The sequence below is a fragment of the Ostreococcus lucimarinus genome, chromosome 4, assembly GCF_000092065.1.
Source record: "Ostreococcus lucimarinus CCE9901 chromosome 4, complete sequence".
Lineage (NCBI taxonomy): Eukaryota > Viridiplantae > Chlorophyta > Mamiellophyceae > Mamiellales > Bathycoccaceae > Ostreococcus > Ostreococcus sp. 'lucimarinus'.
The window spans coordinates 404,892-432,361 of record NC_009358.1 but is presented as its reverse complement, the minus strand read 5'-3'; the positions used below and the strand labels follow the sequence as shown (position 1 = coordinate 432,361).

The following is a 27,470-nucleotide window of genomic DNA, read 5'->3' as shown; positions in this document are numbered from 1 at the left end:
CGACTCGCGACGAGGTGTAAAATAGATGTAGCGTGAAGTATCCCAGAGCGCCGCGACGCGCGCCCGACTCCATTTTCCATCGCGCGCCCGATGCGCGCGCGCGCCCTCGCGCTCGTCGCGCTGCTCGCGCGCGCATCCCTGGCGTTCGCCGACCTCGACGACGCGAGCGAACGACGCGAGATCGATGACTATCACTACGTCTTTTCCGCCGATTGCCAACCGTACATGACTTGGCAGGCGCGCGCGCTGTATGAGTCGTGGCGCGCGATTGGCAGCCCTGGACGCATGACGCGATTGATATCGTGCACGGATGACGAGTACGCGCGGTACGAACACATGGACGTGGTGCCGGACACGGTCAAGTGCCCGTCGTTCGTGTGGTACGCCAAGGAAAAGTTTGGGGACGACGACGGATACTCTGCGTATAACTTGCCGGGAGGGATGAATCATTGGGCGCAAAACGTCGGCACGGATCGAAAGTGGGTGGTGAAGCTAGACGCGGACATGTTGTTGCTAAAACCGCTGAGCGTGAGAGAGATTCCAGCGAGCAAGGGCGTCGCCGCGAGCGGTCAATACGATTATCTCGTCGGCACGAAGAACGGAATGGCCAAGTGGTTCGTGGACGAGGAGGTGGAGAAAAGGCTCGCGCCCGTGGGTGGGTGGGAGATATTTGACGCTGAAGATTTTGTGAACATGACGCCGCACTGGTTTGCGCAAACGGTGAAGGTGCGCATGGATAAGAGGATTTGGTTTCCGTATCGCGGCACCGGCGACGTGTACGTCTCCGAGGAATCGCCAAGGCCGTGGATTTCGGAAATGTACGGGTTCGTCTTCGGTTGCGGGTTGGCGGGGTTGACGCACAACGTGATGCGATCCGTACAGCTGTACGCAGGTATGAAGCCGTGGGATGAGGCAAGCGCCGACCCGTTCATCGTGCACTACGGTTTGAGGATGGACGAGGGCCCGTACTCGTGGGATAAACATTGGGAGCCTGGGCACTTGGAGCGTATGACGTGCGCCACGCGAGATGTGGAACCGTTCCCCGTTGTGCCTTACCCGAAGCGCCCGAGCGCGCACGCGTTGCAGCAAGAGCGTCACAATTACATCAAGGTGAAAATTATGTACATCACGGTGTCGGCGATCAACGACGCAGTGAAAAAGTACAACGATGAGAAATGCGGGCGGGGCGCTCGTAGTCATCGAGTCGAAACAAAGTCGTTGCCGATAATACCTAAAGGAAGAGACGTACCGATGAAGCCATCGCGAGAGGATCCTAAGGTGAAACCCAGAATGACGCAAAAGCCGACGCCAGTCCCGGTGATGCATCGAGCGGAGCGTGCGGGTGACGCCACAGAGCGTCTGTTAGCGAGGAAAGCCACGTTAAAAGTCGAGCGAGAAATTGCGCACGAAGAACGGATGCATCGCATGTGGACGATGGGAAGCCTTACTTGGGTCGTTGGCTTTTGCGTCATCGTGTATCGCTTCGTTCGAACGAAGACGAGGCAACGCAGCGAACAGCGACGACGACGCGAAACGAACCCGTTTCGGGAGGTTTAGTTGAATTAGCAGGCGTCACAAAATTAGTCTATTGTAGCGAGTTGACGAACATGATACCGACCGCGAAGACGGTGATGAAAATCGGCACCGCGCTCACCAGGTACAACGGCAAGAAGCCAAAAATCGTGCCCTCCTTCTTTTCCTCCTCCGCCTCTTTCGCTCGAACCCGCCGCGGGTTCGACGTCTTGATGCCCGCCGATCGCATCGCGATTTCTTCATACCTCGAAGGACCGGCATCCACGCTTTGATCCACCACCGCGTCCAATCCCGGCCAATTCCTAAACTCTTCCAAAAGCGTCGACACCGCTCGCGCATCCGTCGGCGTTTCCCCTCGTTCAATCATCTCAAGCGTCTCCACCTTTTCGTCCGCGCTCACCCCGCTCTCGTCTTCAATCCCGTATCGCTCTCGATTTTCCGCCAATCTCGGGTCCTCGATCCCGACCGTGAGCTTGATTTCGTTGAACGACATCTCTCGCTTGACGTACAGCAGCTTGAGCCAGTCTTTGATCTCCGTCACCATGTCCGCGATGTACTGCGCGTCCTCGTCACCAGGCGTCGTGGAGAACCCATCGAAAGAAGAACCACTCGTCACGGTATCACTCGCGTCGTCGTTCGATTCATCGGCGCTCGAGGCGCGCGCGATGGCGTCGCGAACGCGCGCGATTGGGACAGAGGTCTGGCGCGCGAACGACGACGCGACGCGACGCGCGCGCGCGCGCGCACGCGGGTGCGACGGGTAGGACGCGAACGCAGGCGCGTGCGCCGTCGATGCGGACAGGGCGAACATGTCGATGTCTACTCGAGCGCGGCGGTTTGAGGATTTTGGATTCTATCTACTAAAAGTCTACTGCGAGCTCCGCACGTCTACGCACTCGAACGTCTACGGTGAAACACACGTCGTCGTCTTCTAAGTTGTCCTGTAGAAGCGCTTGCGCGCGGTATGCGACGGCGTATTTTTGGTTGCGCAGTACCGCTCGCACGACGTCGTCGTTTCGTGGAAATTCTTCGCACCGCGCGGCGGCGTACAGCGCTCCCCACGACTCGGCGTCGCCCGATTCGAGCGCCGTCGTCACGGCACGCCAAAATATGTCGAAGTGATGCGCGTAGATGCAATCGTGATGGTGATGCGCACGACTGGCGTCCGATTCCTCCGTCGAACGAGACGCGGATGATTGGGCTTCGCGCAGCGCGTGACTCAACGCAGTGGCGATGTTTTTGTCAGGCGTCATCGCTTTCAAGTACCGAGTCATGACGGAGAGGTCGATGCCGTCTTTTAACCAAATGCGAGTGATAAATGCGTTCACTGTTTTTTCGTTCTCTTTGCGAGACTCGCGCTCCGTTCCGAGCTCGAGGCGATTTTCCTTTGTGATCAAACTCGTTCCGCGACGCGTTAAAAAATCAAACACGTCGTCCCACGGAACGAAGTTGCCAATGTACGCATCGAGTACTCTATACGTCAGCGTCCTATTTTTGACGAGCTCGCGTTCCATGATTTCGCGAACAACGGCGCGACAGGACTCGGTTTCGTTGTGTACGGAGACGTCGAGCGCCGATTCAAACGCTCTGCGAAAGTGATACGTGCTGCGTCTCCCGTCACGGAGCACCGTTTCGAGAGCTGCGTTGAAATCGTTTCGCCACCAATGACTCACCGCGACTGTAAACGGGGCCGACGTCACTTCGTGATACCAACCGCTCGGAATAAAAATGGATTCGCCCGGCCCGAGCGTGAAGAAACGCCACGTCGGCGCCGTCTCGAGTTTTCCACACGCGTGGTTCGAGTCGTCGGCGCCGGCGCACACCCCCCCAAACGGCCTCTCACCACCACCCGCGCAGAACGAAGGTTGAATCAGGCGCACGCGCTTCTCACCCGACAACACCGCGAGAACGTTATCGTAGTTGTCGTAGTGCAAATTCGTCGTCGCCCGCTTCGCGCCGTTGACCCAGCAATGTCTCTGCGCGTCGTGCCTCTCGCAAAACCTCCGAAACCCTTCGTCGTAAAGCGTTCCATCGACATCCAATTCGCCCACGCGCGCCATCGGCACCTGCGCGGCGTACAGCGCCCGCGCGTCCCGTCGCTCCGACGCGTCCGCCAAAATCCCCTCGAACGCCTCCGCGTCCAGCTCCACCCCTCGCGCGACGCCCGGTCGTCCGCTGAACGCATCGCGCGCATCACCATCGCCGTCGTCGACCGCCTCGCGAGGCGCCCGTCTCTCGTCCCTCGTCGTCGTCGTCAGCGCCGACGTCGTCTCGCCCGCGCGCGGCGTCGCGCCCAGCGCGCGCGACAGCGCCGTCGCCGCCTCCCTCGCCCGCGCGCGTCCGACGCCCGCGATCGCGTCGACGCCGCGCGCGTTCACGAACGCGCGCGCGTCGTCTCCCGTCCACGCCGCGACGTCGCCGCGCGCGGACGCCTCGCGCAGTCTCGCCGCGGCAGACCAACCGTCATCGCCGTCGCGTCGCGCGCGACGCGCGCGCGCGTCGTCGTCGTCGTCGTCGTCGGCGTCGCGACGCGCGCGCGCGCGCGCGCGCATGCCCGCGTCGCGCGTCGCCGTGCGTCGTCGCGCGCGGCGTCGCGGCGTCGCGGCGTCGTAACACTAAACGTTGACGACACTGAGAGGCGCCACACGCGCGCGCGCGCGACGCACGGCGCGCGATGAGCTCGAAACACCTGCAGTTGAAGCGCGAGATCCTGCGCGCGATCGCCATGCTGGAGGACTACACGAGCGCGGCGACGGCGGACACGGACATGGAGATCGGGTCCGAACACCTTCGCGAGGCGCGAGGGATCGCGTTCTTGACGTCGTACACCGTGGGATTCTTCGGCGGAGGCACGTTCACGCACGGCGTGTTGATCGCGAAGAAACCCGGGAGCGAGGCGTGGGGCGCGCCCGTGGCGCTGAGCGGGGGCGGGGCGACGGGGATGTTCGGCGTCGGGTACAAGGAGGACGCGCAGGTGTACGTGCTGGACACGGATGAGGCGGTGGAGACGTGCTTCAGCGAGCAGAGCGTCAAGGTTGGACTCACGGCGAGCGTGTCGCTCGGACCGCTGGGTCGGTCGATCGATGGAAGCGCGTTCATCGGGATGGATTCAAAGTACGTCGACGGACGCGAGGCGCGAAAAGCCGTCGGCGTGCACCACTACTCGTATTCCAAGGGCGTCTTCATCGGCGCCGGGGTCGAGGTGACGTATTTTAGCACGCGAGACGATGATACGCGAGATTTCTACGGCCTCAACGACGCCAGCGTTCCCGAGGCGCAGTTACCGACGTCGAGAATGATCGTTCGCGGCGAAGTCGCCATCGACACCAACGCCCACCCAGAGGTGGAGCAGCTGCTGAGCGCCGTGCAGTTCGCCGCCGGGGACGAGCGTCCGGGGTCCGCCATCAACACTCGCGGCACGAGTTGGTCGACGACGATGTGACGGAACGCTAGATTACGATGTAAAGCTTTTTAAACGCGCGCGCGCCGGTTCGCAGCCTCGAGCGCCGCGCGCGTCGCCGCATCGCCCGACGCGCGACCGCGCGCGATGGCGCGCGTCGTCCGCCGGGTCGTCCGTCGCGGCGTCACGCGCGCCATCGCGCGCGCGGGCGCGATCGCGTGCGTCGTCGTCGCGCTGGGCGTCGTCGCCGCGCGCGGCCGTTCACCGTTCACCGCGCGCGAGACTTTCGCGCCCGAAACCATCGACGCGCGCTCGAGCGACGCGCGCTCGAGCGCGGCGAACGCGCGCGCGATGGTCGCGGACGACGCGCGCGGGCGCGCGATGGAGCGCGCGCCGGAGGCGACGCGACCGCGGGACGCGCGCGGAGACTTCGCGGGACGCGCGCGAGACGGCGACGACGGGACGACGACGACGACAACGCGCGACGCGATGGCGACGGCGCGGACGTCGACGCACGGTGAGTTGAGCGTGCCCGAGGCGTGGGTCGAACGCGCGCCGAAGGCGGCGCGAGGAAGGGCGTCGTGCGCGGCGCCGGGCGAGGCGCGAGAGGCGACGCGGGACGCGACGCTCGAGACGACGGCGTGCGCGCATCTCGCGAAACTTCGCTCGGAAGATTCCGCGGAGTTTGGATTTTTGGTCGTGTACGGTGGTACGATCGACGCGCGCGTGCGAGCGGCGAAAGCGTCCGGGGCGCGCGCGGTGTTGGTGGCGACGACGAGCGAGACGGAGAAGGCGACGTGCGAGACGGCCGGCGTGCCGTCGCATTTGCCGAGCGAGGGTGCGAGCAGAAACGAGGGAGGATGGATGACGGCGGCGGTGGTGCTGCAACGCGGGCACGCCGTCGCTCTGGCGTCGTCGACGGTGAAGTTCGCGTCGAATCCTTTGACGGCGTTGCTCGACGACGGCGCCGACGTGAGCGCGACGATTCGAGGAGACGGAAAGAGGAGCGCACGCGTGCAAGGCATGGCTGATCCCGCCATGGGGTGGTCGCAGTACTCGCAATCGATGGTGATTCCTCTCATTCGGACGACGTTCGTGGTGCTTCGACCTACGCGAGCGACGTATTCGCTCGTCCATTGGTTGGCGTCGGAAGCGTCCGACTTTGACGGAAGCGACGACGCTCTCACGGATGAAATTCTCCTACCAGCGCACGATGCGCGGCAGCGTGCGGGTGTATCGTTTCGATTACTTAATTCGGAGTGTTTTGCCGAAAAGGGGAGCGTCGCTCACGTGCCCGACGGTTCGACGCATTGGGACGGTCAGACGACGGATGAAAACGCCGTCGTGGCGCAAGAGCCCAACTTTAAGGATGCGAAGGCGCACGTAATGCGAAGGGAGAAATGTGGCATCGTGAAGGCAGACGAGAGAATAGGACCGAAGCCGCGAGAGCTGCGATACATCGCCGAGCCCGAGGGTGAGTACCCGGTCGCGTGCGACGAGTTTGCGGATTTGTGCGAGGTGGTTAGAAAAGTCGCGCGAAACCGCGAAGTTCTCGCGGCGGTGAGTAACAAGAACATCTTTCACATGCTTGAGCTGTACATCGATGGGTTGAAGCGGACGGGGATCACGAACTACGTCATTGTGGCTCTCGATAGCGAGACTGCGGATTGGTGCAAGCAGCGCGAGGTGCCGTACTATCACCGCGAGCTAACGTCAATCACAGGTAGTACTGACAATCACGCGACGTCGGGATTAAAGTTCCGAGTGTTGAATGAATTCGTATCCACTGGGACGTCGGTGTTGTTATCGGATGTGGATGTGGTTTGGATGCAAGATCCTTTCGCTGCAGGTGAGAGCGCGAGAAACAAACGCTTGATCTATCGAGACGCCGACGTCGAAGGAATGACCGATGGATGGGACGATCCGACGTCGTACGGTTTCTCATGGAACGGTCAGCGACGGTTGATCGCACGGAATAGCGGGTTGTTTTTCGTCGCGGCGACGCACGAGACGAAGGCGATGATGTCAAGACTCGCCGAACGCATGGCGTCGGAGAAGAATACGTGGGACCAGACGGCGTACAACGAGGAGCAGGTGTATCTCTGGGGTCAGTCCAAGCATAAGAAGTATTCTGGAACGAGCCAGCGCGTGATGAACTACATGTGTTTCCAGAATTCCAAGTACATGTTCCGCTTCATGCGTTACGACGAGGATCTGTACCCAGATCACCGACCCGCAAGCGTGCACATCAACTACCACCCTGAAAAGCCCGATCGCATGGTGTCCGTCATAGCGCAGTACTGGAAAGGTGAAGCAAATGCGATTGATGTCTGGAACTGGAGCGAAGGGAGGAAGGGAGCGAAGGAGTGTAAGTTGCGAGCGCAACACAACGGCATCGATAATTCGCCGCTCGCTCTGGCGATGTCGCAAAAGACGGAGACCGCACCCGGATCTTGGGGAGGTAATCCGGGATTAGTCCTTCATAAAGATGGTACACTCGACACGCCGTGGGGCAAAGGTAAATGGGGCATCGCGCCAGCTCAGGATGGTTCGCTTTTCATGGACTTTATCGGCGCCGCGCACATACTTTCCCTGGTGAGCGGCTCGCCCGACGACGACGCGCCGACGTTCGTGCTCAAGTCCAAACGGTGCACGGATGGCGACGAAGTAGAAGTGAAGATTTGATATTAGCAATGTTATTAGATTTAGATATTCGCGCGAGAGCAGACTTACTTCTTCGCCTTTTTGCGCTTCGGTCCGTCGTCGGATGAATCCTTTTCGGAAGACTTCTTCCCTTTTTTCTCCTTCTTCTCCTTCTTCTCCTTCTTCTCCTTCTTCTCCTTCTTCTCCTTCTTCACCTTCTTTTCAACGCGTTCATCCTTCGCCTTTGCCTCGACCGCCTCGGCCGTTTCGGCGTTCCCCGGCGTCTCGCCCGCCGCCCGCGCTCTCGCGCTCCTCGCCTTACTCTTGTGCTTCTTCCCGCTCGCGTGCCCCGACAGCGTCTCCTCGCTCGTGCACGACACCCCGCAGCACGAGCACCTCCACGGCGGCCTCGTCGACAGGAACTCCTCTCCGAACGTCTCGCCGCCGTCCCCGCCGCGTCGCTCCGTCCCCTCCGCCGCCACCGCTCGCGCCCGCTCGTGTCCCGCCGCCCCCTTCGTCGCCCCCAGCGCGTACTTCTCGTGCTCCGTCACGCACGCCACGTGATTCTGCACGCTCCGTCGATCGAACGTCGCGCTGCAGTCGATGCAACTGAACGCCTCGGCGGCGCAGCGGTTAAAGTGCGCCTTAATCTTCGGCTTCTTCAGCGTGTCCCCGCACGACTCGCACACGAACCACGGCATGCGCGCGACGTCGAGCGTCCGGGACGCGCGCGCGCGTCGCGAGCCGCGCGCGTCGGCGTCGTCGCGCGTCGCGAAGCGGCGCGCGCGTCCCGACCGCGTCCCGACCGCGTCCCGCGACCGACGCGACCGCAGAGCTCGACGCGCGACGACGCGCGCGCGACGACGCGCGCGCGACGACGCGAGCGACGCGCGACCGGACGTCCGACGCGCGCGCGCGCGCGACGGCGCGAGGACGCGCGCGCGACGCGTCGAGCGCGTCGGAGGCGCGCGAGGCGACGCGCGCGCGATAAACAATCGTAAAGGCGCGACGCGCGAGGACGCGCGCGCGCGCGACGCGCGCGATGGGACTGCTCAAGAGATTTCTCAGTCGCGCGCGAAGCTCGAAGCGAGGCGGGAGTAGGTCGGACGGCGTCGCGGACGCGGCGGACGAGCTCGCGGGGACGACTTTGAACGCGGACGACGCGGACGCGGCGCGCGTGGCGGTGAGCAACACGGCGAACGAGCATCACACGTACATACGGATCGAGTGCGCCGATCGCGTTGGGTTGATAAGCGAGATCGCGACGTACTTGACGCGGAAAGGGGTGAACGTGGTGCAGGCGGACGTGGTGCGGGACAGTCGACGCGTGTTGTACACGCTGTACGTGTGCGAGGAGGAGACGCGGTGTAAATTGAGCGAACAGTCGAGCGAGCAGGTGAGTCAAGAGTTGGAGGACATCGTGCGGAAGAAACCGGAGAAGAGGCAAGCCGCGCTGGAGGCGGTGACGGAGGAGGACCCAGAGGACACGGAGAAGTACGGCCCCTTCGCGGAGGAGGAGCGAGACGAAACGTTCGTGTCCAAGGAACGAAGCGTGCACGGCGTGCTCTTCGACGATAAGGATGTGGAAAACGCGACAGAGATTAAAATGCAAGTGCTAGATCGACCGGGGCTGATGGCAGATTTTTGTACCGCGTGCGTCGCGAGAGGTATTAGCGTGATTCGAGGAAATTTATTCACCGTCGGCGACACGGTTGAAAATTGTTTTTTACTTTTGGACATGAAGACCCACGGCAAGGTGAGCGAGACGGACTTGGCGTACATTAAGTCGGTTCTCCTTTTAAGGCGTCATCGACGCGCGATTTCGCAGCGATTTTCCATCCCTCGAGACGCCGATTTCGTCCCGACGGAGCAAACGTTGCCGGGCGTGAGCGAAGGCGCAAGCGGCATTCAAAACACGCAATACATCGACCTCGTGACGCCGCCGCAATCGTGGGAGCTCGATATTTTCGCATCGGCGCTTCGCTCGATTCCAGCCGTGCGTCACGCCGGTTTGGCCGGGCTTTTAGTCGAGGCGTTGAGCAAGGCGGCGACGCGCTTGGTGTTCCCGGAGGGGGCCACGGTGATACAAGCGGGAGAAGGCGCGGATACGTTTTACCTTCTCATTGATGGCAAAGTTAACGTCGTGCCGGATGGAACGACATTAAAGTCTGGTGACACGTGGGGTGAAGAAGTGCTCACCGAACCGACGCCGTCGCCTTCAAAGCTTGTCGCCGCGGAGGATTCTGTCTTGCTCGGCATCACGCGAAAAGTCTTCGCGGCGGTGATTCAAGACGTCATGTCCAAGGCGCGCAAGGCGGCGTACGATGCCGTCATACATTGTCCGGTGTTCAAGCCATTTGAACACGCGAGTTTAGAGGCGTTGAGTGAATTGCTCGTGCAGCGCGGTAGACGCGCTTACCGCGCCGGTGAAGTCATTTTCAGAGAAGGCATGCAAGTGAAGATGTTCATGGTGATGGACGGAGAAGTCGAGTGCTCTATGAAGGAAAACGGACGGACGAAGGTCAGAAAGATCACGAGCGGTGGATACTTCGGCGACGAAGTCTTGGCGGGAGAGACGACCATGCAAGGGGTGTACATTGCGCTCACGGATACGGTGATTTTGACGTGCACGCAAAACTTTGTCTTGCAAGTCATCGGTGTCGATTCCGTCGGCGCAGACATGGAGCCGAGTAGGCGCGCCGACGAAGAATCGGGCGTCGGAATTCCAGGTGCTGAGAGCCGGCAACGAGGATCGAGCAGCGCTTTGGCTGGTCTTCGGATCGCGGCGAATCCGAGCGCGCCTAACCTCAGCGCGCCGGTGTCGACGTTCTTGGATCCGTCGCCACCGTCGCCATCGAGCGGATCGCAATCGAACCTGTTATCAACGTCCAGCGAGCACCTACGTTTTGGCAAGAAGTTTGCCGCGTTTGGACGAGCGAAGAAGTCTCCGCAAGCTGGATCAGCGGGTCATTTGCCAGTGCTCGCGGAGGAGACGGCGATGTTGCACGAGCCGCCGGCGACGTCGCTTAAAGAGAAGCGTTCCTCAGCGCTCAGTGGCTCGCTACGATCGCACAGTCCCACGATCGTAGAGCTTCAAGGTACGAAGAGTCTGAATGAGTTCGAAGTCGTGGACATCCTCGGACAAGGCATGGTCGGTCTGGTGTTGCGCGCCAAGCACAAGGGCTCGGGCAAGGTGTGTGCGATTAAAACCATGCCGAAATCGCAAGTCATCGAAAACGGTGAAGAAGAGCATTGTATGGCAGAAAGGCGCGCGCTAGAAGAACTCCGCCATGCACCGTTCGTTTGCAACTACTATGCCTCGTTTCAGGACCCATGGGCACTATATCTCGTCGTCGAGGATTGCGTCGGCGATATGTTTGACTTGTTCAACAGAAGCGGATTACCCGGCATTGGGCAAATCAAAGTGTACACCGCGCAAGTCTTGCTCGGGCTGGAGTACATTCACAGCGCCGGGTATGTCTATCGCGACATGAAACCCGAAAACTTGCTCTTGCGCTCGGATGGCTCGATCACGATCGGTGACTTTGGATTTGCGAAAAAGTTGGAAAAAGGCCAACGCGCGTACACCATTTGCGGCACGCCGGATTACCTCGCGCCGGAGCTCATCTTGCATCAAGGATGCACGCGCGCGGCGGATATCTGGGCGTTCGGTATCTTGGTGTTTGAAATGATCGCCGGATTTCCGCCGTTTCGCGACCGACAGCGTCGCGATTTGTACAAACGCATCGTTCGCGCGGATTTCGCCGCCGTCCCCGTGCCGCGACGCATGGACAACGACGTGCACGAGATGTTGTCGCAAATTTTCGTGCGCGACGAATCGCTCCGCTTAGGCATTCGTGCGCCGGGCTTGGGCGCTATCAAGGGTCACGCGTGGTACGAAACCATCGACTGGGAAGCCGTCATGAGCGGCAAACTTCGCCCGCTTCATTTCCTCCCCGAACAGCTCTCGCGAGCCGACTTGTCGAGCATCAAAGACGCGAAGACGGGTAAGTTTACGTGGATGAACGGTCCGCCGCCGAACTCGAGCGAAGAAAAGTTCGTCGGTTTCTAATTTCTAAAAATGTTCAATACAATTCAATCAGCGAGTCGACGCCACGCCGCGCGAAACTCGTCGTAAATCCGCCGCTTTGACCGAATCGGACGTTGATCGCCGCCGTACGTGCGATCGTCGGCGCCGCAGTTGGCGCAACGCGAGTCCCAGTCTTCACCGAACCACCACGGCGACCCGCACTCCAAACACGGCATGTCCTCAAAAAAGTACCCGACTTGCCCGTCCGGAAACGTCTTTTCTGATTGCCCCGCGAGCGGCGGCGCGAAAGCCTCCGGAACGCGCACGTCCCGGAACGCGTCGCCGCCGCGCTCGCGCGACGTCGACACCGACATCGCCGCCGTCGACGCCACGACGCCGTCGACGCCACCGCTCGGGTAAAACGCCTTGTGTTTCACCCCGCGCTCGACCGCCTCCACGCCCGCGCTCGCCATCACCTCCGTCGCCGTCGGCCACGTCGAACCGCAGTACGACTCGTTCGCGCGATTCGTCTCGTCCGCGTCCTCGGCTTCGGTCAGCAAGCACGCGTCCAATCGCGCTTTAATTTTCATCGCGTCGAGATCGCGGCCTTCAAAAACTACGTGCTGCCTTCGATCGCCGAAGAAGACGCGTTCGCTCGCCTCCGCCGGCGTCTCGCACGCGCCGCGGCCGTCCTCGTGCCACGCGCCCGCGCACGCGACGACGACGACGCCGTCGTCCCCGTCGTCCATCCTAAAGATCCCGCGCACGTTCGGCCGGGACGCGATCCAAACCACGCCCGACGCCGCGCGCGCGCCCTCGAACGCGCCCTCGTCGCGCGCGGCGCCGGCGATGACGTCGTCGCCGCCGTCGCCGAAGCGCGCGACGTCAAAGTTCGCGCGCAGGAGCGCGGCGAAGCGCCGCGGCTCGAACGGCGCGCGCGCGACGTACGCGAACGCGTCGTCCGACGTCGACGCGGCGTCGTCGGCGGCGGCGACCGCCGCGCGATCCATGGCGCGGAGTGGCGGTCGGCGGTTGGACCGCCGAAGAGCGCGAAGAGGTTGCGCGGTACGATATTACAACAAACTAGGCGCGCCGGTCGTCACGTCGCGCCGTACGCCGGCGACGCGCGCGCGGCGGCCTCGGCGCGGTCCTCCTCGCGAATGCGCTCGACCCAATCCGGCTCCGGGTGGTCGACGTTCCACTGCGCGAAGAAAACCGTCGGCGCGGGTCCCTCGTCGCCGCGCGCCGACGCCTCCATCGCGGCGCGCTCGTAATCCTTGAGCATCTCCGTGAAACGGGCCTGACGCTTGGCGTGAACGCGCGCGCCCATGCCGTAACGCGGCCAGCACGAGCCGCAGCACCCGAAACAGCACGCGAACCAAAACGCCATGTGCACGACGAAGTACGCCAACGCCAACGCCAACGCCAACGCCGCCGCGGCCAACAACAGCACCAGCGCCAAGAACCCGATGAGTTGCGCCAACACCGGCGTCGCCATCGCTTTGATCAACCACGGCGGCAGATGCACCGCCGCCGCGCCTTCCTTGCTCTGCCACTCGCCGAAGGAATCCGCGTTCGCGTCGCCGACGTCGACGCGCGCCGCGTACAAGTCGTACGCCGCCCTCAGCGCCGGCGTCGTCAGCGTCGAGTGCGCCGAGGTGACGATCGCCATCGCGTCCGTCGCGCGCGGGTCATCGCACTTGTCCGGGTGCAGCACGCGCGCGAGGTTTCGGTACGCCTTCTTCACGTCCGCCGCGCTCGCCGCGCGCGGGAGTTCGAGGACGCGGTAGTAGTCGCGCTGCGTCGCGAGCACGCGCGCGCACGCGGCGCGACCGGACTCCGCGCGCGCCTCGCGCGCGGTCTCGACGTCGGAGAGATCCGACGTCGACATCGCCGGGCGCGCGACGATGTCGGCCGCGCGAGATGTCGCGCCCGGTCGGTCGGCGCGCGCAAAGAAACCGTAACACGCACGAACGCGCGACGTCGCGGTTGGGGGGGGACAAAAATCGTGGATGTCGTATATTACGGTCCTTTCGGCCATCTATGCCTCGTTAGCTCAGTTGGTAGAGCGCACGCCTTTTAAGAGACTCTAATCAGTCTTCGACGGCGTAAGCCTAAACGCGCGAGGTCGCACTCGCGACGCACAACGACACGACGAGGGCGCGCGAGCGCCCGAGAGCTGTTCAAGGACAGCGTGTGGTCACGGGTTCGAGCCCCGTACGCGGTATCTTTTTCATTCTTTTTATTTTTTTTGTTCTTTTTGTGTTCTTTTTGTTACGTTTACAACCCGAGGCGCAGCGCGAAGAGGCGCGCGAGCCGATGACGCCACGGGAACACGAACGCGGCGAGCGCGAGGCATAGCGCGAACGCGAACGCGAACGCGAACGCGCGGCGACGTCTCGCGCGGCGCTCGTCGCTCGACGCCGACGTCGCGTCGTCGTCTTCGCTCGCGAATCCGTTCGAGCGTGACCAACGCGCGAGCAAGTCGTTGATTCGATCTTGACGCGGACGCCTGAGCATGGTGAACGAATCGTTGAGCGAGACGCGCAAGGTGGCCGCGCCGCGCTGAAGCCACGGCTCGCCGTCGATTTGCACCGGCAAATCGCGCTTGAGCTCGATGCGGACGTCGCATCCTTGCGCCACTTGCACGGGTTTGGCCAATCGCGCGTTGAGCTGTCCTAAGTGCAGCGCCCCGCTCACGGCGACGATCTCCAAGACGCCGTCGTCTTTGAGCGATTTCGTAAACTCGTCGCTCGTCGCCCACATCCGTACGCCGCCCGAAAAGGAATTAATGTTGAGCAAGATGATCCCTTCGGTGTCTTCGGGGAAATCGATCACTTTTCCATCTACCGTGACTTCGACGTCGCGCTTCAACCCGGCGAACGAGTGCTCTATGAAATCGCGCGCGCCGAAGACGGCGTACAGGAGCTTGTTGGTCAGCGCGTGGACGAACAGCCACGTCCAACGACGATCTTTACGCGCGCTGTCGAACGCCAACGCCGCGCGCGCGTCGACACCGATGCCCATGTAATTGCTAAACAATTTCTTCGTCGTCGATCGTCGTCGCGGGCGAGTGATTTCGAGCGACCATCGATCGACGCGTTGCAGTCTCGCGCGCCGAAGCGTGCTCACGACGCGCCGCTCGCTAAACAATCTCGAATCATCCCACACGTCGCCGGACCAACCTAACACGCGCGCCAGGTCGTTACCGGTGCCCAAGGGCGCGATCGCGATCGGCGGCGGCTCGCGACGCCGCCGTCGAAGCGCGTCCACCACCATTCCGACCGTACCGTCGCCGCCCGCGACGAGCACGCGCGTCTCCGCGTCCCAATCCACCTCGCCCCGATCGATCGCCCCTCGCACTTTCGTCGCGTCGAGCACCACGTGCGGCGGTTTCAGCGTCTCCCTCAACCGCCGCAGCACCTCCCTCCCCCGCCGTCCTCCCGATTTCTTATTCACGAAGACGAAGACCTTCGTCGCGCCGCCTTCGTCCCCGCGCTCGTCCCCGCGCGTCCTCGCCACCGCGCGCACGCGTCGCCTCCCGCGCGACGGCGCTCTCCGCGCGCCCTCGCGACGCCATCCGACGCGCGCCGTCGTCGCGACGCTCATCGTTCGCGTCTTCGCTCCGCCGCGCGTCGCGTCAGGTACGCGTCCAGCGCTCGCTTCGATTGCGGCGGCTTCGGGCCCTCCGGCGGGTACACCACGTACGCGCGCTGCGTCGCGAACCGAGATCGACGTCGAGCGCTTCGTCAGTCGACGTCCGCGCGCGCGCGTCGCGCGTCGCGCGCGTCGCGTCGCGCCCGACTCGAACGAAACGCACGTTTCGAATGATGCCGTTCAGGTTGTCCGGATTGAACGCGAACGTCACCGTGAGCGCGATCGGCACCGCGAGGTACGTCGCGAACTTGAACCCCTCGAGCCAGGGCTTGCCCATCCCGGCGCGCGCCGCGCTCCGCGGCGAACGGGTGAACGACGCGCGCGGTCGGCGAAAATCGTCCCGCGCGCGCGTCCCGAAGCGCCGAGCGCGGCGCACCGCGACGCGCGAGCGCCGGACGCGGCGCTTCGGGACGCGAAAAGGCGCGCGCGATGCGCGAGGGCGTCGACGCGCTCGAACGGCGCGCGCGGGCGCTGCGAGAGGAGCTCGAAAGCCGCGATGGGATGCTCGAGGCGGTGCAGACGCAAGCCAAGATGGACGTCGAGAGCGCGCGACGCGAGCGAGACGAGGCGCGGCGAGAGGCGAAGGCGGAGAAAACGATGCGGATGGAGGCGGCGGCGATGGCGCTGACGGCGCTCGAGGCGAAGGCGCGGTCGGAGGCGGCGATGGAGGCGAGGGACGAGGCGACGCCGCGCGAAGTCGAAATGCGGCGCGAGCTCGAGGACGCCGAGGCGAGACTGAAGCGCGCGGAAGAGGCGGTGCGGGCGAGAGGCGCGGGAGACGGTGACGTCGCGCTTACGCCGGGGCGATCGCCGAGCGCGGCGTCGTTCGCGAAGAAGGTGGCGCTCGTGGAGGCGCGCGTGCGCGGCGACGTCGAACGCCGGCGAGACGAATTGCTGCGTTTTTTGCGTCGAGAGCGAAAGGGTGGGAACGCGCGCGGGCGCGGCGGCGGCGGCGGCGGCGGCGGCGATGGTGGCGCGGACGAGGTCGACGTCGAACGCGCGCGCGGTGCGGCGACGCCGACGACGTCGGATACCGCTTCGGACGACGGCGACGCGTCGCTCGGGACGGACGCGCGCGGAGCCGCGGTGGAGTGGGGCGTGGCGCAGAGCGAAGCGTATTCGACCGTCGTCGAGCTCATGAAGCGAGTGATGATGGTCTTAGAGCGCGCGAGCGAGCTGGCCTCCGTGGACGACGCGGCGATGTCGACGGATGAGGACGACGTCGAGACGAAACGTTCGTGGTCGGCGGCGGCGGCGGATTTGCGCGATCCCGATCCCACGCTCGAGCAGCTCGTGCGCTGGCTCGAAGCCGTCGAACTCGTCGACGATGAAGAGCACGCGGTGACGCTGCGCGAGCTCATGGCGCGCATGTGCGCTTTGACGCACGCGGTGGTGTTTTCGCTCAAGCGCGCCGTCTCCGCCGCCGCGGAAGCGCGGGAGGAAACCTCGGAGGCGTACGCCATCGCCGAGGAAGCCGCGGAGGTGTACCGCTTACACCTCGCTCAGGCCGAATCTCGCGCCACCATGGCCGAGCGTCGCGCCGTCGCCGCGGAAGAAGCCACCGAAACCATCACCGAGCTGTGCGCCGACGCGCGCCGGAACGCCGAGGCGAGCGCTCGCGTCGCCGAGCACTCTCGCCGCGAGCTCCGCCGCCGCGAATCCGAGCTCGCCGTGCGTGAAATTCACGCCCGAACGACCGCTCGCGAATCATCGACGCAAACTTCCGAAATCGCGCCACCGGCGCGCGCCAGCCTCGCCCCGTTCCCGACGCCGCCGCCCAAGTCGTCGCGCGCCGACCAGAGCGCCAGTCCGACGCTCCGCGAGCTGCAAAATTTGCGCCTCGCCTTTGCCGAATTCGCCCAGCCCACGCCCGCGAGACCGACGTTTGGCGCCGATTCTTAGCGCCCGACGGCGTCTCCGAAAACGCGTCGAATTGTAATCACGACCCGCGACGCCGCCCTTCGTCGTCGATTCGCGTCTCGCCGCGTCGGCGCGCTGTTTCCCCTCTGCTCACATTCGGCCGTTCGCGCCCCACACCGCGACGTCTCGACGTCGCGCGACGCCCGCGAGCGGTCAGTCGCGTCGTAAAACGCGCGTGCGACGCGCGCGCGCGCGCTCGAGCGCGCACCGCGAGGACTCGCGCGCGCGTCGACCGTTCGATCGCGTCCCCGACGAACCCTCGCGATGGGTTGTTTGAGCTCCAAACCCGCCGTGGACGCGCCGACGGTCGACGCGGACGCGACGTCCGGCAAGTCGTCGAGCGAGGCGAAAGCGCCCGAGAGCGCGGCGGCGGCGAAGGGCGCGAAGGGCGCGGCGGCGAGCGATTTTCAAGAGGTGAGCCTGAGCCCGAAAGCCGGCGGCGGCGGCAAACGCGGGAAAGGAGGCGACGCTCCGGGAACGCCGATCGCGAAACCGTCCAAGGTGGACGACGCGATGGTGAAAGAGATGGAAGCCGCGGTCGAGAGCGTGGCGAAACCGACGGCGAAGGGGGTGAAGACGATTCCGAAACCGAAGCCGGCGACGGAGGGGAACGGAGGAGACAACGGCGACGGAGGGGCGGAGAAGTCGAAATCGCAGAGGAAGAATGAGCGCAAACGAGAGAGGGCGAAACAGAAGAAGCTTGAAGACAAGGCGAGAATAGCGTCGGCGTCGATGAAGAATTCCGTGAACACGGAACGCGACCTCTACTAGGCGCGCCCGTCCTGTCCGTGGTACTACGCCGCTTAGCGCGTTCGAACGGTATAACAACATCTATATTAACTTTCTACGATGAACTTCGTCCTCATCCCGGATACGACGACGGCTGCGGCGGGGGCTGTCGGGAAAAACTTCCCGTGTAGTACCCCGCGTAGTACCAACTCAAGAGTAAATTCGCGAGCTCGTCCGGGTCGTACCCGTCGTCTTCGTACGACCGCGCCGTCTCGAGCGCGGACTCCGTCATATCCGGAGGCGCGCGCGGTGGCGTCGCGCGAATCCCTCGCGGCGTCATCGGCGGCGCGCGATGAGGATACCCACCGTATTCGCCGGGCGACGGCGGCGGTCCTCGCGGCGGTCCTCGCGGCGGTCCTCGCGGCGGTCCTCTTCCGCGTCTAAACGGCGAGAACGCCGCAAACTCATCCTCAAAGTACCCATAGTCTTCATCTCGCGCGGCGTAGTACCCACCGTACGCGTCGTACGGGTCGTGGCCTCGTCTCGGCGGCGGCGGCGGCGGCGGCGCGCGACGGCCGTACTCGTACTCGTACTCGTCCCCGTACGACGTCTCGGCGTAGTAATGCGGCACCGGCGACGCCCGCGCGCGCGTGTGTTCGCTCGACCGCGGCGTCGCCTCGCGCCGCGCGTCGCCCGAGCGCGTCGGCGCGTCGTTCGCGCGCTCGTCCTCGTTCGAGCCTCGTCGTCGCGCCGTCGGCGCGTTCGACGGCGCGCCGTGCCTCGCGATCGCGTCGTCGTACGCGCGGACGAGCGCGGTGTCATCCCAGGCGTCGGCGTCGGCGTCGTACGGGCGCATCGTCGCGATGACGGCGGTGTGTGACGAGACGCGAGGCGAATCAAAGCGTGTTACACGCGCGTTTACGAGGCGAGGCGCGTTCGGCGAACGTCACGCAAAGGCGAATCCAGCGCTTCCGTGGCGCAGCGCGCAAAACAAGCGCTCTTCGAGCAATTCTTTCGATGGGTAGCGCGGCATTTGAAGCGTGTTGAAGCACGTCCAGGCGGTGGGGAGCTTACTGGCGTCGCGGTGAAGACCGACTTCGATGCTCCACGGAGGACACAGCGCGGCGAAAGAACCGACCGGAAGTAAACTACTCCCGGTGGAGAATTGGAGGAGACGAGATTTGTCGTCGTTGTTCATGCGTTCGACCACGTCCCAAAACCATTCCATCTCTGGACTTGGTGAGAAGGAGGCGTGTCGGCGCCATTCCTTGGGGTCGATCGATTGCGAGCCGGCGGCGACGAGGCCAAACTCTTCGGGCGCCAGCACCTCGATCTGTGATTTTCGCATGATTTGGAGCAAACCTGTGCGGATCGCGTGCACGGATGCGTCGTCTACGATGCTCGACACCATTTCGCGAATTTTTTGTCGCTTGAATGCTTGCAAGTTTGCCTTCGTGACGTCTGTCTCTTCGTTCGTCGTCGGATCGATAAACGTGAGACAGAGCGATTCGACGTCGTCGGTTTCAAGCACAACCTTGATCGACTTCACCACTGCGGGCTCAACGTCGGCGAGATCGTCTAGAGTGAACGCGTCACATTTTTCGTTGGCGATGACGCGCCTCAGGAAGACTTTGGAGAACGGAATCGGTAAAACGGCGCTGCCGAAGAGCACCACGTGCGCCAGAAGTTCGCCGAAACACTGGAGCTCTTTCAGCACGCTCGGGCGGTCGATACCTTCCTTACGTTTGTACGTGCGCGCGTCATCCTGTGTAAATAGCTGGCGGTCGGCTCTGTTTCCATCGCACAACTCGTTCGCCATCAAGCTGAACGCTTCACGCGTTGGTCCCGGACCTACTGAAACATCCCCCGATGGCTGCCGCAAGCCCCAACTGAGATGTCGAATCTTCAAAATCTTTGGCGAGACGGACCAGACATTTACGAAAAAGTCGTGCCAAGCGTCTTGCGCAGACAAGGTGAAACTTTTCGAGAGAGCTAAATTTTGCAATCCATATTCATTGAGCCACGTATTGCGCAAGAACGACACGCGGTTGGCCAAATTGATAATAGTAATCGCTCCACATTCGCGCAGCATGTTCATGACAGGGCCCAAGAGCGACATGTCTCTCCTGATGCAGTTGTTTATCGCATCGTAGTACGCTGGTTTGGCTGCGAGCAAATTCAAAACCTTTTGTACCTGCAACTTGGACTTCCCATCGTCCTCCGATGCCACCGCAGTGAACATGGTCTGCAATTGCTCCGAGACTTGTTTCTCGAGCAAGTATAAAACTGCCTCACTCTTTTCGTGAAAATTGGCGTAGAGCAACGGAATCCAACCCATTTTGTCAATCGCTAGTCTGTTGGCGCCCTTCTCGAGCAACACTCGGATCGTCTCGTGCCGTCCTTCCATAGATGCCCAATGCAATGGCGTCGAATCGTTGTAGTCTTTCACCTTTAAGCACGATGGATCTTCCTTTAGAAATTTCTCCAAACAAACCACATTTCCGGCGACGGCGGCGATGTGCACCGCAGAACATCCTTCTTGTGGCTCTTGACATCGTATCGCGATTCGCACTGCGCGTTGGCCGTATGTTCTGGCATCCCTCAAGAGCGCTTCAACGCAAGACCCCCACTCGGGACCTGCACCCGCAGCGATCATCAACGGCGTGCGTGCGCCGCGAGCGTCTTCGTCGAACACCGCAGCCACGGGCATGACGCGCCCTTTCGGTGGTGACTCCGCCATAATCGCCGCTGCAACGCACTCCGCGCTCGCTTTTTCGTTATCCGCCGCCGAATGGACGAGTGTGCCGCCCGTCGCTGAGGTCGGCCAACCGCCGGTGTCACCACCTCGACAGAACTGCGCCAATCCGATTTGGTCCCTCACGGCGTGAACGAAATCCACGTTGCCTCGTTCGCACGCGATGTGAAGCGCGTCGGCGATGTCCGTGATGTGCGGTTTCTTGGATCCCCTCTCGTTCAACTGACCATTTACTCGAATACCATTCGCCAAGAACTCGCTCGCTACGTTTATGGCGTTGTGCGCGGCCGCGGAGATGAGCACGCGACCCGGTCGAGGTGTCTCCTCTAGACGTGAGAGAGCGCGTTTCAACGCTGCGACGTCGTCGATGCTCAGAGCCTCGTCAACGCTCGATCCCAGACTCAGCCGGGTTCTTCGAGGCGTGAAGTCAACTTCAGTCGCAGTCTCGTCCTCGTCGTCGTCGACGACAAAATCCAATTCGGAAGAATCCGAAGACGACGCGTCGTCCTCGACGATTGATTCGTCGTCCACATCCATCGTTGGACGCAACAATGAAGAGACGTGTCTCGCCGCGTCGGCCGCTTTTCGTTTCGCCCTCGCGCCCACTCGTGTGCTCGCGCGTCGCGGCGTCTCGACTCTCACGGTTTTTTCTTCGTCCTTTTGTCTCTTCGTCGACACTCTTCTACGTTTACGAATCGGCTTGAAATCGTCGTCGTCGTCGTCGTCGTCGTCGTCCGATTCGAATGGATTCGAAGCTTTCATCCGCCTTCGTCGACGGACCGCACGAACACCGTCGTCGTCGTCGTCCGATTCGAATGGATTCGAAGCTTTCATCCGCCTTCGTCGACGGACCGCACGAACACCGTCGTCGTCATCCTCCTCACCATCTTCGTCGTCGCTTCCGCTCCGCCTTTCATCGTCGCCTCCGCTCGCCTCGTCGTCGTCCTCGTCGACGAGCCACTCTTCCTCCGATTCGCTCGCCGAGTCCAACTCGTCGTCGCTAAACTTTTCCATCCCCACCACGCCTCGCACTCGACTCCGATAATCGTACCGCGTCGGTTTTTCGCGCGAGCCCCGCGCCGTGAACAGCGTCTTCGCGCGCGCGTCGTCCGGCCACGCCGCCGCCGCGCGTCGTCTCGTCGTCTCGCGTCGTCTCGACCGCCGCGCCGTCCTCTCCGCGCGCGAACGCATCGTCGTCGCGTCGCGCGCGCGCGTCGTCGCCGTCGTCGCCGTCGTCGCCGTCGTCGCCGTCGTCGCGCTCGTCGCGCTCGCGCTCGCGCGTCGCGCGCGGCGCGAGCGCGCGACTGTGCGGAGTAACCGTCGTAACTGTCCCGTCAGACTGTCGACGCCGAGGCGACTGCGAGTCGTGCGGTGTGATGTAAATGTACAAGGACGCTAGGCGCGATCAACGCGGCGCGGATGGCAAACGCGCGCCCTCGCTCGACGCCTCGTCGCGCGCGTCGACGCCGCCGAGCTTCTTCGTCACGACGTCGAGACCGACGGAGACGCCCTCGCCGATTTTCTTCGTCACGCCGTGCTTTTCGTTAAATTCGCTCGCCGCCCTCGCGGTGCCGGTCACCGCCTTGGCCGTCTTCTCGCGTATCTTATACTCGTCGTCCAGCTTTTTCACCGCCTTGGCGCCCGTCGCGCACGCGGCGGCGGCTTTCGTCGTGACGGCGTGCTCGCGATTCCATCTCTTCACGCTCGAGTACGCGTTCGCCGCCATCTTTCCCGCCCCCGAGCACGCGCTCCCGACGCCGTCGCGCCGCGTCGTGCCGTATGCCATCGCCCCCGCGCCGACGACGGCGCTCACCGGTCCGAGCAACGCGAATCCCGCGCACGCGCCGACCGCGGCGGCGCCGCCGACGACGCGCGCGCCGCCGGCGTCGCGCGTCTTCGTCTCCATCGTCGTCTTCGCGCGCGCCGCCCCGCTCGCGACGCCGACGAGCGAGGTGTAATCAACCGTCGTCTCGCGCGTCGTCGCCTCTAATTCGTCCGCGCGCGCGCGGTATTCGCGCGCTTTCCGTCGCAATCCATCGGCGCCGTCGGCGTCGGCGTCGGCGTCGGCGTCGAGCGCCGCCGCGGCGTCTCTGTACGCGCGCGCGGCGGCGGGGAAGTCTCGCGCGACGTCGAGTTCGACGGCCGCGCGCGCGCGCTCGAGCGCGCGCGCGGACGCGGGCATGGGCGTCGCGGAATGGCGCCACCTGTCGGTTCGGTCGGTTTGAAATTGAAAGTCGACGCGGCGACGACGGACGCGACGAGGTCGACGCGGCGACGGAGATCTATCTAATCGCTGGATATCGTATAAAACAAACAACTGCGGCGCGACGGCGCGCTCGACGTCGAATCGCGCGCGACGCGGCGACTACGCGCTCGGACGCCGACGGCGGACCGACTACGTCGGCCGCGCGCGCCCGCGCCCTCGACCGCGACCGCGCCCTCGACCGGCGCTCGCCGCCGCCTTCGCGCGCGGTTTCCCTTGCTTGGGCGTGTCGTCTACTAACAAAGTGTCCAGATTCAAAGAGTCCGGAAGGATGTAATACCGAATCGTGTTCCCTCGAACGCTCAGGTGTTCGACCGCCGTCGGGTTTTTACCCTTGAGCGTGAGCTTCACCTGCTTCAGGTGCGTGTTCATGCTCACGTCCACGCCTGTCGATCGCGCGCGACGCCGTGATTTTCGCGCTCGTCAGTCTTCGCTCGCGTCGCTCGCCCTGCGTCTCGTCCCTCTCGCGTCTCGTCTCCCGTCGAGTCTTCTCGCCGCGTCCCGATCGTCGCCGCGTTTCCCGCGTTTCGCATTCGCGCTTCTCTCGTTCGTCCTCGCGCGTCGTCCTCGCGCGTCGCGCGCCGTCGTCGTCATCGTGCACGCACCCATGATCGTCCCGTGCGCCGTGGTGCCGTTCTTGAGCTCTATCGTCACGCTTTCGTTGGAGAGTTTCTGCAAAAACCGCACGAGCTTCATGGCGTCGCGTCGCCTTCGAGCGTCGTCGACGCGCACCGCGCGCGCGACGTTCGCGCGACGGCGTCGGTGCGCGTCCGCGTTCTCGAGCCGCGCTCGTTCTCGGGCGCGCGCGTCGGTGCGCGCGGCAAAGCGCGACGACGAGTGCGGCGAAACGAGAATCCAAAATCCAGAATCGCGCCGGCGGCGACCGCGCCCAGCGAACCGGGCCGAGCGCGACGCGCGACACGGCGGGGAGGCGCGCGATGGAGAAAATGTGAGGAAATATGAGAAAATACAGAGATGAGTGGAGCGATGATCGACTCGAACGCTCGAGCGCGAGACGCGCCGGAGGGACGCGTCGATCAGTCGAACGCGCCGTAATCGTCGACGCGCGCGCGGCGAGCGTCGTCGAGGCGGCGGCGGCGAAACGCGGCCGAGGCGAAGGCGGCGGCGAAGGCGACGACGAAGACGGCGGTGAGCGCGGATGGTGACGTTGGCGACGACGCGCGCGCGCTGAAACGCATGCGAGAGCCGAGGGAAGATTTGGACGCGGGCGTCGCGCCGTGACCGAAGTGCGTGAATCCCACCCGGTCCTCCGTGCTATCGCTTTTGCTGAAGCCGCATTTGTTCTTGCTGGCTTGGTAGTCGAAGGCGACACAACCCGCGCAGGCGTCGCAGAGCTGGGCGCAGAGCGTTTCGTACGTACCTTCGATCGCTGCGGCGCAGCGCGAATCGCCGGAGTTGCCGCAGCACCGGGCGTTGTACTTGGCAAGCTTTGTGTTCGCCGTTGGCGTGTACGGTTGCGGCGGTGACGGCGCGGGGCACTTGCCCGCGGACGGGCACTCGGCAAACAAATCCGTCGTGTACCAGTTATCGCCGCCCGCCATGACGGCGTTATGCACGGTGTTGGTGTAATCGGCCAGTATCATACCCATTGGCTGAGCCTCGCACTCGTCGTCGTCGTCGCCGAGACGCGCCGCGGATTGCGAGGCGGCGCTCGCGCCCGAGGGCATGATCGGCATGGGGGCGAACAGTACCTGAGCGAGAATATTGCCCGTCTTCGGCACTTGCGCGTAGCCACCAGCGCCTGCGAGTGAACCTGCGCATGCTGCTTGATTTTTGCTCGAATAAGAGAATCCGTCGGTCCATTTTGGCACGAGCTCGCCATATCCCGAGTCGCAGTTGGCGAAAGCCCAGGTGTCGACCCCGACGTAGACGTCTTGGCGCGCTTTGATCCATGGGCCGACGCAGTGAGTCCCCGCGCACAGCGCTATCCAGCCTTTCTTTATCTCAACACTCGCGCCTACCTGCGCGCTCGACTTACCGGCTGCGGTGTACGTCGGAACCAAGTTCACGGCGGGCGAGCCCATGGCGAAGTTTGGTGTATTCGAAAGTTCGAGAGATATCGGGATATCGATATCGAGACCCAAGGCAAAAGATGCCTCCATGTCGATGTTGACGTAATATGGCATCGAAAGCAACACGTCGTATTGAAGCGCCGCGGTTAAACCGGGAAACAGAGGGGCGACGTGGACGCCCGCAAAGCTATTTGGAATATCGAGCTTGTCGATGATGTCGCCGATCTTGTAGACGCTCGCCTTCGCATTGATGGACGTGTCTCCTTTCACGTTGATTGACATATCCGCCTTCACGACTGTCGTGTCTGCCATAGATTTAAGAGCCGTCTGCAAATCGTCGGCGAAATCATTCAGGACCTTTTCGAACAAGTTCTCGCCGCCCAGAGACGGCACGTCATCGCGCGACGGCGTCCGTGTTGTATGCGTCAAGTATTCGGGCGAATGAATGGTGTCAGATATTTTCAAAAGTTCCTCCAGAACGATTGTCTCCGTCTCTGCCATCCGGTTTTTGACTTCGACGTATTTCCTCAACAGATGTTTGCGGTCGTCGGTGGAGAAAGACGGTCGATCATACGATCCGAGCGCCGCCGACGACCCAAACATGTCCTTTGTCAGATCTTTCACGTCATCCACGACTTTTTTCAGTCCGCTCTCTTCGTAAAGTGCTGCAAAGAGCGCTTCGAACATATCACCAAAAGCATTCACCAGTTTCGTCGCAACTTTCTCGTCCACCTTAAACTGCGTGATCTCGCCACAGATGTTGAATTCCAGGCCCGGCATGTTCACAACGACGGCACCCGGTGAGTCCGATATATTCTCCAAGGCCTTCGGCCAAGGCATTGGGAAATCCACCTCGCTGCTACACGCGAACGGGATGTGATAGCAACACTGCCCAGCGCCTAGATTAGGAACGATTGGACGCGCTGAGTGCGTCGGAGTCGAGTCGCCCCGGAACGCAGCGCGCACGCCGCGATGAATGTCATTTACGAGGGCGAGTCGTCGCTCTTCGCGCGCGGCTCCGAGCGATGCCGTGGAACTCGACGATGCGCATATTGAACCCTTGACGTTATTTTCGATGAACGATACGACTTCGGACGACGAGCTCGCAACCGTACCCCAGACATGTTCCACCAAGTTGCGGAGTTTATTTTCGAGGCCGTTGGCGATGTCCTCCAAAGCGTCCGTAGCTTCGTCGAGGACGTTTTGCAATATCGACGGTAACACTCGCAGATCGAGAAAGGCGTCGACCGTTGACGTCGTGGCTATTTTCGCCATCGACTCCATCGCTCTAAACGCGTCGTCGGCTTCTTCGAGCAGATTACAGACATCGCCCGGCCCACCCAGTGTTTTGCAGGGTAATGCCAAATCACCGAGTGATCTGATGTTCTTTATCTGTGTAATCGCACTCGCCGCTTCTTGCATCTCGCAGTAACCTGGAATATTGACGCACAAGTTCGTGCACTTGTTTGGAATTTTAAACTTCGTCGTCGGGACTCTGATGCATTTCTTAAACTTCTTCCCGAGAATTTTGATTTTAGCGCAGACTTTCGGCACCTTGATCTTATACTCGAGATTAAGACCGAGGTCACCAGCGCACATTTTGTAGCAGATTTTGTCGTCTGAGGGCGAAGAGCACGAAGCCGTTACTGTCTTCGTCATGACGCTTTCGTCAACGGATCCGGAGACGTCGTCGAGGTGTTCATCGGTCATCTCTTCGTCCAACTCGTCGAAGTCTCCATCATCTAAGTAATAACTTGAATACTGCTCTTTGTAATCGTCAACGTCCACCATTTGTTCCACCGGAAATTCTTGCTCTGCGAGCTGCTGAAGCGATGTCGCATCCGCGGTCATACCTTCAGCGGCAAAACCTTCTTCGATCTTCGCCTTGACGTAATCGACCACGCACTCTCGGAAAGCGTGATTAACCATTCCAGGGTGTAGAGGATATGGCGCCCCCACGCTCCAATACGCTGTCGGATACGAATCGAAATTGCAATTCGAGCACGCCGAAGAATCCGTCGTCGGATGTTTGGCCAAACATCCCGATTCAAAGACGTACTTGTTCGCGTCGCACCAACCGTGATACAGCAGCTCGCGCGAACACCCACTCAATTCGTCCGTCGGTTCGCTCGGGATGATGCAATACTTGCTCGTGTCCGCGAGCATTTGACACACTCTTCGCTGGTATTTATCGAACGTGTTGCTTCCGCCCGACTCGCACGCCGCTTCGGGGTAACACGCCGTCCCCGCCGTGTACGCGACGGCCGTCCCGCTCGCCATCGCGAGCGAAACCATCGCGCCGGCGGCGCTCGCGCGCGTCCACATCGCGCGCGCGCGCGCCGAACGTTCGACCGAATCATCGAATCCACGTCGGCGACGTTCCGTTCGCGTCGTCATCGTCGTCGTCGTCGACCCAGCGCGCGCGCGTCTGCGGCATCCCGGGTGTCGAAAAACCGTTTCTCACTGCGCGCCATACGAACGCGACGGCACGCGCGCGCGCGCGGTCG

General features: G+C 62.7%; 16 protein-coding genes across 16 annotated transcripts; 5 read left to right on the top strand and 11 right to left on the bottom strand.

Annotated features, from left to right (window-relative positions):
* Positions 1-90: 90 nt before the first annotated feature.
* OSTLU_87002 (predicted protein) lies at positions 91-1,557 on the top strand (the record flags this gene model as incomplete). The annotated part of the gene is made up of 1 exon (XM_001417463.1): positions 91-1,557. The coding sequence occupies one exon, from the start codon at positions 91-93 to the stop codon at positions 1,555-1,557; it is 1,467 nt and encodes a 488-aa protein (XP_001417500.1).
* Positions 1,558-1,585: 28 nt separating this feature from the next.
* On the bottom strand, positions 1,586-2,077 carry OSTLU_31170 (predicted protein; the record flags this gene model as incomplete). The annotated part of the gene is made up of 1 exon (XM_001417205.1): positions 1,586-2,077. One exon carries the CDS (start codon positions 2,075-2,077, stop codon positions 1,586-1,588), a length of 492 nt encoding a protein of 163 aa, XP_001417242.1.
* A 316-nt stretch (positions 2,078-2,393) lies between these two features.
* Positions 2,394-4,097, bottom strand: OSTLU_24412 (predicted protein; the record flags this gene model as incomplete). The annotated part of the gene is made up of 1 exon (XM_001417204.1): positions 2,394-4,097. Exon 1 carries the CDS (start codon positions 4,083-4,085, stop codon positions 2,394-2,396), a length of 1,692 nt encoding a protein of 563 aa, XP_001417241.1. The 5' UTR covers positions 4,086-4,097.
* Positions 4,098-4,207: 110 nt separating this feature from the next.
* OSTLU_31168 (predicted protein) lies at positions 4,208-4,975 on the top strand (the record flags this gene model as incomplete). The annotated part of the gene is made up of 1 exon (XM_001417462.1): positions 4,208-4,975. One exon carries the CDS (start codon positions 4,208-4,210, stop codon positions 4,973-4,975), a length of 768 nt encoding a protein of 255 aa, XP_001417499.1.
* A 1,467-nt stretch (positions 4,976-6,442) lies between these two features.
* OSTLU_3993 (predicted protein) lies at positions 6,443-7,261 on the top strand (the record flags this gene model as incomplete). The annotated part of the gene is made up of 1 exon (XM_001417461.1): positions 6,443-7,261. A coding segment is annotated over one exon (819 nt), but the record flags the coding sequence as incomplete, so codon positions are not given.
* Positions 7,262-7,662: 401 nt separating this feature from the next.
* OSTLU_31166 (predicted protein) lies at positions 7,663-8,277 on the bottom strand (the record flags this gene model as incomplete). The annotated part of the gene is made up of 1 exon (XM_001417203.1): positions 7,663-8,277. The coding sequence occupies one exon, from the start codon at positions 8,275-8,277 to the stop codon at positions 7,663-7,665; it is 615 nt and encodes a 204-aa protein (XP_001417240.1).
* A 2,297-nt stretch (positions 8,278-10,574) lies between these two features.
* On the top strand, positions 10,575-11,648 carry OSTLU_36971 (predicted protein; the record flags this gene model as incomplete). The annotated part of the gene is made up of 1 exon (XM_001417460.1): positions 10,575-11,648. The coding sequence occupies one exon, from the start codon at positions 10,575-10,577 to the stop codon at positions 11,646-11,648; it is 1,074 nt and encodes a 357-aa protein (XP_001417497.1).
* Positions 11,649-11,671: 23 nt separating this feature from the next.
* On the bottom strand, positions 11,672-12,355 carry OSTLU_31164 (predicted protein; the record flags this gene model as incomplete). The annotated part of the gene is made up of 1 exon (XM_001417202.1): positions 11,672-12,355. One exon carries the CDS (start codon positions 12,353-12,355, stop codon positions 11,672-11,674), a length of 684 nt encoding a protein of 227 aa, XP_001417239.1.
* Positions 12,356-12,705: 350 nt separating this feature from the next.
* OSTLU_92602 (predicted protein) lies at positions 12,706-13,647 on the bottom strand (the record flags this gene model as incomplete). Its single annotated transcript, XM_001417201.1, has 1 exon — positions 12,706-13,647. One exon carries the CDS (start codon positions 13,645-13,647, stop codon positions 12,706-12,708), a length of 942 nt encoding a protein of 313 aa, XP_001417238.1.
* A 239-nt stretch (positions 13,648-13,886) lies between these two features.
* On the bottom strand, positions 13,887-15,540 carry OSTLU_31162 (predicted protein; the record flags this gene model as incomplete). Its single annotated transcript, XM_001417200.1, has 2 exons — positions 13,887-15,077; positions 15,427-15,540. 2 exons carry the CDS (start codon positions 15,538-15,540, stop codon positions 13,887-13,889), a joined length of 1,305 nt encoding a protein of 434 aa, XP_001417237.1.
* A 104-nt stretch (positions 15,541-15,644) lies between these two features.
* On the top strand, positions 15,645-17,954 carry OSTLU_24410 (predicted protein; the record flags this gene model as incomplete). Its single annotated transcript, XM_001417459.1, has 2 exons — positions 15,645-16,843; positions 17,462-17,954. The coding sequence occupies exons 1-2, from the start codon at positions 15,693-15,695 to the stop codon at positions 17,952-17,954; spliced, it is 1,644 nt and encodes a 547-aa protein (XP_001417496.1). The 5' UTR covers positions 15,645-15,692.
* A 91-nt stretch (positions 17,955-18,045) lies between these two features.
* On the bottom strand, positions 18,046-18,252 carry OSTLU_31159 (predicted protein; the record flags this gene model as incomplete). Its single annotated transcript, XM_001417199.1, has 1 exon — positions 18,046-18,252. The coding sequence occupies one exon, from the start codon at positions 18,250-18,252 to the stop codon at positions 18,046-18,048; it is 207 nt and encodes a 68-aa protein (XP_001417236.1).
* A 547-nt stretch (positions 18,253-18,799) lies between these two features.
* Positions 18,800-21,204, bottom strand: OSTLU_31158 (predicted protein; the record flags this gene model as incomplete). Its single annotated transcript, XM_001417198.1, has 1 exon — positions 18,800-21,204. The coding sequence occupies one exon, from the start codon at positions 21,202-21,204 to the stop codon at positions 18,859-18,861; it is 2,346 nt and encodes a 781-aa protein (XP_001417235.1). The 3' UTR covers positions 18,800-18,858.
* A 764-nt stretch (positions 21,205-21,968) lies between these two features.
* OSTLU_24408 (predicted protein) lies at positions 21,969-22,863 on the bottom strand. The gene has a single exon (XM_001417197.1). It carries the CDS (start codon positions 22,847-22,849, stop codon positions 22,073-22,075), a length of 777 nt encoding a protein of 258 aa, XP_001417234.1. The 5' UTR covers positions 22,850-22,863; the 3' UTR covers positions 21,969-22,072.
* Positions 22,864-23,062: 199 nt separating this feature from the next.
* OSTLU_12445 (predicted protein) lies at positions 23,063-23,626 on the bottom strand (the record flags this gene model as incomplete). Its single annotated transcript, XM_001417196.1, has 2 exons — positions 23,063-23,316; positions 23,536-23,626. 2 exons carry the CDS (start codon positions 23,624-23,626, stop codon positions 23,063-23,065), a joined length of 345 nt encoding a protein of 114 aa, XP_001417233.1.
* Positions 23,627-23,910: 284 nt separating this feature from the next.
* On the bottom strand, positions 23,911-27,288 carry OSTLU_24407 (predicted protein; the record flags this gene model as incomplete). The annotated part of the gene is made up of 1 exon (XM_001417195.1): positions 23,911-27,288. One exon carries the CDS (start codon positions 27,286-27,288, stop codon positions 23,968-23,970), a length of 3,321 nt encoding a protein of 1,106 aa, XP_001417232.1. The 3' UTR covers positions 23,911-23,967.
* Between the last annotated feature and the right edge of the window lie 182 nt (positions 27,289-27,470).